The following is a 14,048-nucleotide window of genomic DNA, read 5'->3' as shown; positions in this document are numbered from 1 at the left end:
TCATATAATATAAAAATAGTGGGACCCATCATTTAACACAAAAAAACTGTTATTCTCCAATGTGATAAATTTGTAGGTGCGTGATTTTTCACAAACTATTGTATCACAGAATAAATCTGTCAAATATCATAGATTTTAATACGCCCCCCAATAATATTTTGTTACGCACCACAAAAATAGCTAACCAATGGCTTATCATAGACACTGGCTTACTTGCCATAAGTCCATAGAGCCATATAGGTTCCATACTAGCAAAAGAGTCAACACCCCAGACTAGAAAAGGAGTTAACACCCCGGAACGAGAAGATAAGTTCTGAGTTCATCTCTTCACCCCGCCGTACGCGTTTTTCCCTCCGGAAACCTAACTACCCAAGCTCTAACTTTGAAGAAGAAGAAGGTGTCGAGTAAGTTTCAAATCCTTGTCATCTTTGTATCTGGGTTTTGATCTGGTTCATAAAAATTGATTTTGGTGACCAAAATTGTACATTGAAAGATTTTGATTTGATAAATTGGTTAAGGTAGAAATCGGGAAGGAATGCTTTTGATTAGTTTGGTTGAATGAAATTGGTCTCTGAATTCACTTCTTCAAACCTTCTCTCTGTTATTTTGCTAGACAGACCTAAGAGGAGATCGGAGAAGAAGAAGATATCAAATTAAAGTAAGTTTCAAATCCCTTTTCATCTTTGATTCTATTTTTTCGCTTAAGCTTTTGTCTGGTTAATCAATAAATTGGGTTTTCAAATATATTCTATGAATGGATAATTGCAAAGATTTTGGTTTGATAAATTGGTTCTGCAACTGGTCTGTTGATTTGATGAGAGTATGACATATGTATTGTGTTATACATAGTTAGTAAATTCTAGCTGAGAGATGCTAAGTATTTCCTGGGTGTTCTTCTCAAGAGAGCAGTTTTTGAGTAAGAGCACGGGCTTCACAACGATCTTAGTTGGATGTAGTTGTATGAAAAGCTGGCTGTGAAGCTTAACTTATACTTCTGCGTGTCTGGATCCCGTGATACACAATTTTTGTAGCCTAAATTTAGACAGAATTATTGATTCATGAAAAGGTTGTAGCAATTGTGGCACCTTGCTCTATTCTGCTGTTACAGTGGTGATCATTTACTAGACAAATAAATAGTGGATACGCTTTAGCATTAGCATTTGCAATAAATTAAGGTAAATTTCTCTTCATTAAAAATCATCGAGTAGAATTCAGTTTCCATCTTCATCGAACCCTGCAATACATATTTGAAAAATTAAAATCTTCCTAAACTGTTTAGAAGTATGGCGAATCCTATAATGTGATCAATGATGAGTTAGTGAGATTCAAAAGAATGGAAACTAAGAAACAGAAGCTCAAAACTACAATTTCATTTGATGGTGTGTGGTTCTGGATAGTACAAATTTCTTGTATTCAGCTACTTCGAGGAGCAAAAAAAAATACTCCCTTATTGCACCAAAAGTTCCAAAGCCCATAATTCCCATTATAGAGCCAACAATATTTTTTCCTACAAGACCTGTCAGTGAACACGATGCTGCTACTGTAAAGCATGAGTTTTGCATTTAGCATTAGTTTTGCATCTTAGGATTGTGCAGTTACTAGACACGGAGAAATCTTATAACAGTGCGACATCTAGACTTCATAGAGATACTGATGATGAAAGGACACCACAGAGCAACATGAAGACGAAGAAAGGGTTTAGGTGTTCAACAGTTCGATGGGTGAATCAGTATGGGTTGTTGCCTGAAATTTAATTTAACTGAGGGTTATTGTTCGAGATATACCTACAGAAGCATCAACAGATCTGTGGATCCGAAATTGGATATAAGTGAAAGAAGATGGCAGCGAGTACTCCATCGAGCAAATCTCAACAACAACCTCAATTGATATGGGGGTTTGGATTTGTGATGGATGAATTTATTTGAAGGCAGAGATGGGTTGATTGGAATAGGTTGCAAGGGTGATTGAAGAATATGGACTGGCTGAAGTGCACTGCAGGAAGCAGTGGTCGATGGGCAAAGAAGTGCAAGTGAAGTCTTTTCGTCTGGTGGTGTAGCCGAGAGGAAGAGCTGACAGTCTCAGATGATTAATGCTTCCATATTCAGCAACAAACAACGGGGATGGATTGTTGGTGCTGGTTTGGTGGAGATTATGGGTCTTCAGAGTTTGAAAATGATTTACAGACGTGAATGGAGATGCAGCTGTAAAATCAGGGTTAGAGTTGCCATTCTTTCATGGAACTTCGGATTGAAAGGCTACAGAGAAGTTGCCGGTGAACTGAAATTAGAGGAGATACGGAAGCGAGACAAGCAGCTGCAGTAGAGAGTGGTCCCGTTGGTGCAGTCGATGGAGCTCAGTTCTGAGATGGACAGGGTAGTTGGCTTAGATGGCAGCGAGACAAGGAGCTGGTCGACCGGTGGATGTATGGAGTCCCGGAATTTTGATGCTGGTCACTGGACACGGAGAAATCTCTCAGATTGTGCAGTTGTGGTATAGGAGCTTCTAAAGCAGTTAGCATCACTATATCCTAATCTATTATTTTTCAGATTCTAGCTTTGCATTTTAGGATTTTTTGTGCCGATTTTGTTCCTATTAAGTTGTTTTAGTAGTTTGTTTGATGCAATCTGGCCTAGGATGTCTGTTAACTTGAATTTTTTTGAATTTGACTGTTTGGATTTGCATACTTCATTCTTTCCGATTTTGCTATCTTTTGTCACTCACGCAATAGGATCTTATTGTTTTATTTTCATATATCTCATTTAGGTTTACTTGAAGTGATGTCTATTACACTTCCAAGCAAAGAATGGATGGATGCACCACGTCAGTCGGCTCAATTTTTACACTACGAGGCGCAGATAGACTACACTACGAGGTACTTATGTGAATGCTTTTGAGGATCCTTTTATCTTTGCTGGCATAGCTAAGGAATCTTCCCTAACGCAGCGAACTTAAATGATAACAGAAATTCGGAAGAAGTAAGTTTAAGTTTTTTGAATTGAACCGTTGTTTCATTTTATCAAAGTGTTGTATTGATTATTAATTATGATGTTACAGGAAAATTAGGAGAGGCGGAAGTTCAACACTATTAAGCGTCCCAGCAATGGCTCGCGATAACAATTATTAGTACCAAGGTTTTTAAATCGTGAATCGAACGTGAATCGTTTTTGAAAATTTGAGAATCGACTTCCAACCATTGTTTTGTCTTCTGATATTATTTAAGTTCAATTGTATTTTATTATTAGTTGACACCGAAATAAATAAAATAATTATAATATTATGTAACTAAAATTTGATACAAATCTTTCCAATTCCGAAGGATGAAGTTTCGATTTCTTCAGTTTTGCTCGAACTCGTTCCAACTCGGTCAAATATTCAACTGAATTGTCGAATCTTAATTATGGAACTAAATTTTGACGCAATCTTCCCAATTCGAGATGATAAAGTTCTGGTTTCTTCAGTTTTTCTCTCGAACTCGTTCTAACTCGGTCAAATTTTCAATTGAATTGTCGAGTCTTGATGATGGAACTAAATTTTGACGCAATCTTCCCAATTCGAAAAGATGAAATTCTGTTTTCTTCAGTTGTGCTCGAACTCGTTCCAACTCGGTCAAATTTTCAACTGAATTGTCGAGTCGTGATTATGGAACTTAATTTTCACGCAATCTTCCCAATTCGGAAGGATGAAGTTCTTGTTTCTTGAGTTATGCTCGAATTCGTTCCAACTTGACCAAATTTTCAACTAAAGTCTCAAGTCTTGATTAGGTAACTAAATTTTGACACAAATCTTCCCAATTCGAAATGATGAATTTCCTGTTTCTTCAGTTTTTCTCGAACTCGTTCTTACTCGGTCAAATTTTCAACTGACGTCTCGATTCTTGATTATGTAACTAAATTTTGACACAAATATTCCCAATTCGAAACGATGAAGTTCCGGTTTCTTCAGTTTTGCTCGAACTTGTTCCAACTCGGTCAAATTTACAACCGAATTGTCGAGTCTTGATTATGGACTAAATTTTGAAGCAAATCTTTCAACTCGAAAGGATGAGTTTCGGTTTCTTTAGTTTTGCTCGAACTCGTTCCAACTCGGTCAAATTTTCAACCAAATTTCGATTCTTGATTATGTAATTAAATTTTGACACATCTCGATTCGAAATGATGAAGTTTCGATTTCTTCAGTTTTGCTCGAACTTGTTCCAACTCGGTCAAATTTTCAACTGAAGTCTCGATTCTTGATTATGTAACTAAATTTTGACGCAAATCTTCTCAATTCGAAACGATGAAGTTCAGCTTTTTTCATAATTATGAGCGAAACTCGACAATTACTCCTATGGCTGCAACATTCCATATAACTAAAGATCGACCTAATTACAAACGAGACCGGAAATCATCGAATCTACTAAAAATATACTCCCTCCGTTCCGATTTACTTGACGTTGTAGAGTTTTTCACGGAGATTAAGAAATATCAGAGAGAGTAAAATCTTTCCAAGTTTACCCATATTAATTCTTCTTAAAGATTTAGATGACCTAGTTTTTAGTTTCTAGATTCTAGGGAAAGTTATCAATCCCGTAGTATTTTACTTGGGATGTATTACCAAATTCTCTATCATTTTGGAACAAAATAAAAAATTACAGTAAATTTAAAATTAGAGTACCGATTTCAATAAAAATTAATAATATTGTGTAATTCCAAAGCAAGGGCAAATTAGTGAGAATATGAGAAAAATACCAAAATTATCATCTACTTTGGAACATAGAAAAAACCCTAAAACATCAAGTAAAATGGAACGGAGGGAGTATTATGTAACTCTAATTTATATTTTAAATTAAATTTGTGTGCGATATAATTTTATTATACTCATAAACTAATTTAACAAAAAACCTTTACATTTTTTTATTGGTGTCGTCGAGGCAAGCTTAAAAATTATTGGTGTCGGTCAAGCCTAGTCAAGGCAAGCTTAAAAATAAAAGACTTGTGCGCCTATTAAAAAAACTCACAAGCAGACGCGTGTCTTTGATGTTAACAATGTAAAAGAAGTTTTCTCCTCAAAGTCTAGATCCAGCAATTCTTCCTCGCTTCATACCTATTTTAAGAAAAAAAAATTTCTCCTCCATCTGATATTCTGGCAGAAAATTAGGGGTTATTCAGAGAAGATTTATTCTGCAATCTTGGAAATATTTCTGCATCGCAGGATGAAAATCTATGTAAACAAAAATCTATTAAGAAGGAATGGAAGAAGAACATCCAGTGGTGGTAATAATCTCGGTCAATTTTGTTTTTCGATTTGAACCCTAACAATTTCATTTTGGGCGGGATGAAATCAAACGAAAATTCTTTTGGGAGGGATTCCTGCTTGGCGTTTTGGAACAACTATAAGTTCAACCCTAAGCAATTCAGAGATGTGAAGAGATATATCTTTTTTGGGGGATTAGTAGTTCAGAGATCAAAAAACATCCAAGGTATATCTTTTTTATTCTTATTTATAGCTGAATAACTTATGATTTTTGATTGGAAAGATGCATGAGTTCATACTCTTTGATTGAATCTGAACTTGGGTTACATAGATTGTTGTAGTGTTGTAATAATACAATCTAATGATGGTTTATTGCTAAACAACTTATGTCTTTTGATTGAAAAGATGCAAATCTGACTATTTTTGGATGTCTTTTGATTGAAAAGATGCAAGTCTGACTATTTTTGGATGAATCTGAACTTACGTCACATAGGATCAGTGACTATTTTTGTGTTTTGATTGTAAAACTGATTATTTTCATCTAGTTTTTTTTTTTTGTGATTTGATTACGGTAATTCCAAGTTAGGTTTAGCGAATAATAATCACCAAATGCATATCTACTATTTTTTGGGCAACTTCTGTTGCACACTCTTGCTTGGCGTCGTCCAAATCCCAAGCATTGTCCCATCTGAGCCTCTCTGCCTTTCCTTATACTTTGTGTGCCATGATGCATAGCCATAGAGCTTGTAGACCACATATATTAGTGGTGTGCTAGGTCTGTATACAGGGGTGGAAGCACTGGTTGACGAAACCTGGCTGTAGCCCCCCCTTCTTCTTCAAAGACCTCAACTTAGTAAACTACCACTAGCCCAAGTAAAAAAAATCACTTTAGTCCACCAAGTCCAGCTTTTTAGTTCACCAAGCCAAGCAATTTGGTCCACCAGATCAACGGCTTCTTATTAGACAAGTAAGAAGAAGAACACGAGTGAAAAAGGAAGACGGAGGGTTAGCTGGTTAGCTTAGATTGAATGCTTGTTCACAAGATCAATGATCTTTCAGTACTAGGTAATTATTTTTCTTCTACAATTCATATTATCACCATGTAAGGAGAGCCCGAGAACATATTAAGATTAGTCTACACTAGCTTGTCAGCCTATGCGACCAAAAATAAAATGGCAGTTGTACGTAGATACACCCATGATAAACTTATGTGTTTTTGTTTGTTTATTGACAGCCTACACAACACAAACTTCTAGCAACATGTAGCTTAAAATTCGATAACAGCAGTTGCCTATTCGAAATGGAGGAGCTGTTACCCATCTTTTTTTCTAGAAACAAATGGGATACAGTGAAGGATGTTATCTCCCTGGATGGCAACTAGTCTGAATAGTAAGGAAGTTGCGGCTTTTTAACAACTTGGTATGTGTCCTTCCCTTGTTACATGTTTTATATTGTCTTCATATTAGACTTCTTTGAATAATATCGAATTTAATTTTAAATCATACTGTTAACATTTATAGGATGACTGAGCTTCTTCTCAATGCATCGACAGTTTGCATAGTTCTAGAGATGTTCCCCCAAAAGTTGAATTGTTGGGCAGAGTTTAAGAATTCTTTGCGACTCTAACAATGTTGCAGGCTAAAGGAATTAATGTTCCCAACAATTTAGGTAAGTTCTGTTCATCGGAGTCGGATTCTATATATTGGGCACATTTTATACATTGTTATTTTGCTGAAGTAATATATGGGCCTACTTCGCTGGTGTTTTCCTCTCATACTGACTTGGGTACAACATTTTTTTTTAGTCTCCCCATATCGAAATTTTGGTTCCGCCACTGCCTGTATAAGTTTATTCCATTATTATCTACTGATCTCGGCTACTTTGGCTGAACTAATGAGTCTATAGACTACTGATAAACATTGATTGATATATCTGGAATATGTAGAATGGATAGTGGTAGTGGGAATTTATCGTGCTTAATGCCTCCTAATTTTATTGAGTCAACCATGTGATCCATTGAAGATGAAGACGAATACTTAACCATCCATTTTGTTCTTTTGTTAATAAATTTTGTTACTGGTCCAGTATTTTAATCTATCGTGGTATCTTAAAATTTATCATGTTACATATACAGGGTATTGGGATCCCAGCGACGCCTTCGTCCTTTGGTCTTTTGCTGTTTGAGGAACTTCAGGAAAAAGGCTGTTGCACTTGCAAGTTACTGATGGATGACCACTACGACTTCATGATTGAGGAAATCTTTGTTCCAAGTGCGATGTTGTGACATAGAGATGATGTTGTGCTTGGGGATGTTTCAAGAGGTGAGTTTACCAAGTGGCCCAAGACCTATGCAACCACTGTAGCCTGTAGGAGAGCGATCAAGTTAGAGTTGCAGTGACAGCAGATTGATCACTTTTTAAATTTTCAAGATGTAACTTGGAGTTGGAGTTGTTAGGATATGTCTTCCATTTATGTTCGAATATTCTATTTTCTTTAGAAAATAGTTATAAAGTTAATTAATAAAGTCAATTTGTTTAATATCTATTTTCTTTTTCAATTTGAGTGAGTTTCTGATACCCCAACGGATTTCATAATACCAAATGAATTTCGGATTTCCAAAATCTGAATGCCGAAATTTGAATTAGTAGCCAGAAAATGACGGAACTGGCTCGTTAGAGGAAAATACCTCGAATTATAGCGTGTAGGAACCATTATTTTATTTAACATATAAAAACTGTATTTTTCAGTGACATGCATCAACCGTTATTATTTTTCACCAATAATACCTGTGATTATTTTATGACATAGATCAACTGTTATTTAATGTTACATACAATAACCGTGATATTTGATAACAGATTTTGTATGTGACTTTAAATCACAAATTTTATACGTCGTAGTTAATAACGTTCCTTGTTTGTCATTTATAAAAAGTCACACCAAATAAATAACGGTTCGAATAACAGATGAAAACCGTGATAAACCATGTTTTATAACAGACTTCATTCGTCATTTATAGCCTCTTCTGGACTAGTTCCAAATATGTCTCCAAGTACTAGTGCATCAACATCACCACCATCGACACCAAAGAAGATGCATAGGTTGAGTTAAGTGTATGAAAGATGTAACTATTGTACGGTTGAACCTGAAAATTTTGAAGAAGCATCAAAAGAAACGGTTTGGATAAAAGCTATGGAAGAAGAAGTTGTTATTATTAATGAGAATGACACATGGGAGAAAGTAGCAAGGCCAAGTGACAAAGAAGTTATTGGTGTGAAGTGGATCTACAAGGTGAAGTACAATGCGGATGGGTCACTTCAAAGGCACAAAGCAAGGTTGGTGGCAAAGGGATACTCTCAAAAACCCGGCATTGACTACAATGAGACTTTTGCACCGGTTGCTCGTCTTGACATCATTAGAGTCGTGATTGCTATGGCATCTCAAAGAGGTTGGTTACTTTATTAACTTGATGTCAAATCGGCATTTTTGAATGGAGAACTCCATGAAGAGGTATATATAGAACAACCACAAGGTTTTGTAATTAAAGGAGAATAAGACAAGGTATACAAGTTAAAGAAAGCTTTGTATGTCCTAAAGCAAGCACCAAGAGCTTGGTATAGTGAGATAGATGGATACTTCAAAAGGCAAAACTTCAACAAAAGCATGAATGAGCCAACACTATATGTGAAGACACAAGGTACATCTATTCTCATTGTTGCTTTATATGTTGATGATCTTATCTTTACGGGTAATGATGTTCATATGATTGAACAATTCAAAAGAGAAATGATGATTAAATATGAAATGAGTGACATGGGTCTACTCAAAGTACTTCCTTGGTATTGAAGTTCATCAAAGTGAAGATGGAGTGTTCATTTCTCAAAGCAAGTATGCCGAAAAGGTGTTGAAGAAATTTGGTATGCTTAGTTGTAACCCCACATCTACACCATTTGTAGTGAATGAGAAACTCAAGAAAGATGATGGAGGAAGAAAAGTTGATGAGACTTACTATAGAGGTCTTATTGGAAACTTGTTGTACCTTACACATACAAGACCCGACATCATGTTTGCTTCAAGTATGCTTTCTAGGTTCATGAGTTCACATAGTCATCTATATCTTGGCGCGGCAAAGAGGTTGTTAAGGTATATTCAAGGAACAATGAATTATGGAATCATGTATTCAAGAAATTTGGATGTCAAATTAGTTGGCTATAGTGATAGCGACTTGGGAGGGTGTATTGATGACATGAAGAGTACATCGAGTTATGCCTTTTCTCTTGGTTCGGGTATATTTACATGGGTATCGAATAAGCAACCAACCGTAGCTCTATCCCCGGCGGAAGCGGAGTACATTTCGGCATCAATAGCTACATCTCATGTTGTATGGCTAAGAAGAATCATGGAAGATATTCAAGAGAAACAAGAAGGGTGCACCGAAATTTTTTGTGACAACAAATCCGCAATTGCTATGTCCGAAAATTCGGTTGAGCATTGTAGAGCAAGGCACATCAAACTCAAGTATCACTTCATTCGAGAAGCGGTTGAAGATGGTGAGATAGAACTCAAGTATTGCAAGACGGAAGACCAATTGGCGGACATATTCACCAAGGCACTTCCCAAAGACAAGTTTCAAAACTTAGGGAATTACTTGGAGTTGTAGAACATCACATTAAGGAGGAGATTGTTGAGTGTTAATGTAATGTTCAAATGTAATAGGAGTGTAAGAATATAAGTAGTAGTACAATTGTAAGGACAATAGATATCCACATGTCATCTTATCTCTATGGTCTTATATCGACCATGTGTAGAGAGAGAAATTATTATGAAGAAAGAAATCAAAAGAAAATAAAGTGAGTAGAAACTATTAGTTTCCCGCTCCTTCATGATAAAAAATCCTTCTAATCTTCATCATATATTCAACCAAATATCTAACAATTGGTATACCCAAAGGGCTGCACGTCCACCCGTACAGAGGTCCACGTTGCAGTGGCTTAATCTCCGCCCTACACGTGGAGGGGGAGCATGTTGGAGAAAGTATAAGATAGTCCCACATAGCTAACTTCTTAGCCTAGATCTTAATATATAAGGTGTGGAGCCACTCTACTCATTGCCAATTGGTTTTGAGTTGGAAACCCACACACTTCAAACACTATCTGAATAACATTACCAGCGAAAAAAGAAAGAAAAAAAAAAGGATAGAAAAAGGATAAAAAATTTAAAGAAAATAGGTTGCTACCGGGACGAACAAGAATGGAAGTCATATGAGTATATGGAAGCGGGTGTCTCGGGAGAGGAACTTTACCTATTAGTTAATCCTACATATGAGCCCAACATTGATCTCTGGGTGATGAAAGATTATGGAGTTGTAGATTCTTGGACCAAAATTTTCACCGTTTCTGAATATGAAACAGGATTTGAAAAATTAGTGCCCCTGGGATATCTCAAGAATGGCGAGATTCTATTAAGGAATGATTGTTTAACAAACAGCAAGGAGTGTTTAGTCACATATGACCCCAAAAGCGGAACACTTGTGACTTTAAATATCGAAGGATTAAAAAAGTGTGAATTTTGCCTATAAGGCCTGAGAAGCAACAGCAACCATCTGCATTATACCAACCTATAGATGCATCCATTTTTTATTCGTATCTTTTTATTGTATTAAGATGTATTTTCTACTTTAAATTCACTAATATCTCTGTTATTAATTTACCCCGTTTGAGCACAAGTTTCACTGAGAAGTAGTACTAGTAAACACTTCCATTTGCCAGTTTCGAAAAGCAAGGGGGTGAAGTGAATGTGCAATCTCATTCCCTGAGTGCATGCATAGATGATAGATCTTCCATCCAAGAGTATTACTGAGTTAAATTCGTGATATTTTATGAGTCCCTACTGTAAGTACACAAAGTAAGAGAAGCCAAGCCAAACATATATGCATTCTTAAAATCCACATTTATCAATGTATTCTTAAAATCCACATCAACGGGAGCAAACCAAGAGCTCGAGAAACTACAAGTTTAAACTGTGCCAGCACAGCACACCCCACATTCTGCCGTGCCTGGCCAGTCACATAGATATGTTAGGTTGCGGTTTTGGCGGCCTGTCAGGAAGATATTGTTTATTACTGCGAAAACAGTTGAAATATCTTTTGGGAAATCGATTGGATTTCTTTCGATGAATGCTTGGAATTTGATTAGTTTTCCTAATTTATGGAGTGATGTAATCAAAAAAATTACATTTGCTAAACGACATAGAAACAGAGATCTTTTCACCATGCGAGCAAGTTAAACACCGCTGACTTTGATTCATGAAACCGTTAATCAACGGCCAATAGCCACCATTAATGGAAGACCTAACGGGTGAACCAGTAGTCTTAACTGAAATTTATTACTAGTAAATGAATGAAGAATCTGTAATTCCAATATATACGGGTCAAGCAAATCGGTAAGGCACTAAGGCTCCTATTGCTGATTACTCCACGTATCTTCTTAAGATTGATTTTCTTTACTGGAATTTATTTAACAAAATGAACTGTGGTCTAGGAAAATGAATTGTCATCTCTCGGCATAACTACTGATCAAGTAGTACTCTCTGCATGATATGTTTGACTTGTTAGTTCCGTAAATATATAAAACATAACAAGTAAATAAAGAAAGAGTACCTGCAATTCTCTTCATTTTTTAATTAAGATTTGATTAAGATGTTTTCCTACAAAAATATTAGATCATCTCATTCAATTTGTCTATAAATACTTTGTTCTCTCGTAACTAAACTCATCCCAACCCAAAACAACAAAACTTAAGCTTTTCAAACCCAAAAGAATAAAGACCACCTAAGATCTTCATTTCACGAGATGCTGCTTTTCATGGCTTCTCTTAAGATGTTTCCCCAAACATATTCGTTTACCATTCTCCTCTTAAGTCTCCTGTTCCTCATTCAATATTGTTCGTCTTTCAATCCAAAACTCTTGGATGTGTCACTAGCTACTGAGTCTGGTTTCTCATCAGCAGGAGCTACGTGGTACGGAGGTCCAAATGGTGCTGGTAGTGACGGTAAGTCATCAGAGAGTGCGAGTGTGTACATGCGCGTTACGAAGAATATACGCCTATATACGTGCATGCACAAGGTCAAAGAACATGATTTTGGTCCATTTTCCCCCCTACGTCCCTGTTAGTCGATAACATGGAATGAACACTAATTAAAGAACTAAAACTTTGCCAATAATTTAAGAACTAAATATTTTCCTGTTTATGAGTATAGCAATATTTTTTGGAATTTGTGATATTACTCAGCAGACTTATTTCATTTTAGTTTTCAAAATTAAAATAAAATATACACGAGAGAAAAAATAATTAGTTTACCTTGTAGATTTCTTTTTTACATAATAAGAAAAGATTTCTAAATTTTCTTTGTTTTAAGAGAGTTCTAAAAAATGGAATGTTATCATAATATTTTTATTTTAAGAGAATGTCTTCCCACCTATACCCAATAAATCAAATAAACAATTAGGGGTTAGAAGAAACATGCTTTCATATGAGGTCTAGATTCTACTGATGATACCATAGAATCGCTTGTGGCCTAGCTACCAAGCGAACAATATGTGTAAAAAGACCACCTTGGCAAGGCGACTGTTTTCGTAGCCGTGAAAGAACCATCTTGGGAAATTATTGACGACGAACATCCAAAATGATAACACATATTTTGTGGATACGTACGCAGGTGGCGCCTGCGGCTATGGGAGTGATGTAGGGAAACCACCTTTCTCTTCGATGATATCAGCTGGTGGCCCTTCTCTTTTTAGGTCGGGCAAAGGCTGCGGGACATGTTATCAGGTGTTGAATAAATGCACTGATGATTTCAGATTCTTGGGTATATCATATGAATTAGTCAGTTTAGTTCATTAACAAATAATAGATACGCAAATTTCTAATATTTTGGTAAATCATATACTACAGGTGAAATGTACGGCACATTCATCTTGCTCGGGAAAACCAGTAACCGTGGTGATTACAGACGAGTGCCCAGGTTGTGTCTCACAATCAACCCATTTTGATTTGAGCGGTACCTCTGTTGGAGCTATGGCGATTCCCGGCAAAGCACAGCAGTTGAGGAATGTTGGTGTCTTGCAAATACAATATAAGCGGTCCGTATCATTTCTTTTTCATGAATAGTAACCATAACAACAAGAGTTGATTAGTTTATGATGGTTTTTGAATTCACGCTACCTATTGACTATATTTTTTATCTGGCTGGCAGAGTGGCATGCAACTACGCAGGCACCAATTTAGTGTTTAAGGTCGATGCTGGTTCGAACCCTAACCATTTCGCCACTCTGGTTGAGTATCAAAACGGACAAAGCGATATCGCTTCTATTGATCTTCAACTTCAAGACATATCAGTTTCTTCAAATTGGCGACCAATGCAGCGATCATGGGGTGCTGTGTGGAAGTTGGACTCAGCAACTGCATTGAAGGGTCCATTTTCTCTACGTCTGAAGTCTGCTAACGGAGAGACGATTGTTGCGAAGAACGTCATTCCAGCGGGATGGCGAGCTGGTGTTACATATCGATCGAGCATAAATTTTAATTAATAGTTACTTGTTTTATTATCTCAAAATATTTAATTATCATCATTCATCAAGAAACTTTGCTACTTGTTAGATGAATCGTATGATCTATGTATCAATCAGATAAACCAACCGTATTCATAATTATTTGAAGGGTTTGCTGCTTTAAGCTTTTAAACAAAAAAAAAAACTATTTATGATTTTTTTTTCTTTTTTATTTATGAATTGAAGTGGTTATTTTTTTGTGTGCCTA

At 36.2% G+C, this 14,048-nt stretch overlaps 1 protein-coding gene and 2 long non-coding RNA genes across 3 annotated transcripts; all 3 read left to right on the top strand.

The window, feature by feature from the left end:
* Nucleotides 1-299: 299 nt before the first annotated feature.
* Nucleotides 300-3,246, top strand: LOC113362188. The gene is made up of 4 exons (XR_003365598.1): nt 300-404; nt 614-658; nt 2,764-2,872; nt 3,055-3,246. It is a non-coding gene; the product is annotated as an uncharacterized LOC113362188 (long non-coding RNA).
* Nucleotides 3,247-5,023: 1,777 nt separating this feature from the next.
* On the top strand, nt 5,024-7,772 carry LOC113358817. Its single transcript, XR_003364736.1, has 4 exons — nt 5,024-5,458; nt 6,467-6,651; nt 6,753-6,900; nt 7,367-7,772. It is a non-coding gene; the product is annotated as an uncharacterized LOC113358817 (long non-coding RNA).
* Nucleotides 7,773-12,082: 4,310 nt separating this feature from the next.
* On the top strand, nt 12,083-13,819 carry LOC113360748 (expansin-B15-like). The gene is made up of 4 exons (XM_026604215.1): nt 12,083-12,281; nt 12,949-13,061; nt 13,185-13,372; nt 13,486-13,819. The coding sequence occupies exons 1-4, from the start codon at nt 12,083-12,085 to the stop codon at nt 13,817-13,819; spliced, it is 834 nt and encodes a 277-aa protein (XP_026460000.1).
* Nucleotides 13,820-14,048: the final 229 nt, after the last annotated feature.

The sequence above is a fragment of the Papaver somniferum genome, chromosome 3 (genome assembly GCF_003573695.1).
Source record: "Papaver somniferum cultivar HN1 chromosome 3, ASM357369v1, whole genome shotgun sequence".
Taxonomy (NCBI): domain Eukaryota; kingdom Viridiplantae; phylum Streptophyta; class Magnoliopsida; order Ranunculales; family Papaveraceae; genus Papaver; species Papaver somniferum.
The sequence above is the reverse complement of the archived record's forward strand: the minus strand, read 5'-3'. Positions and strand labels throughout refer to the sequence as shown.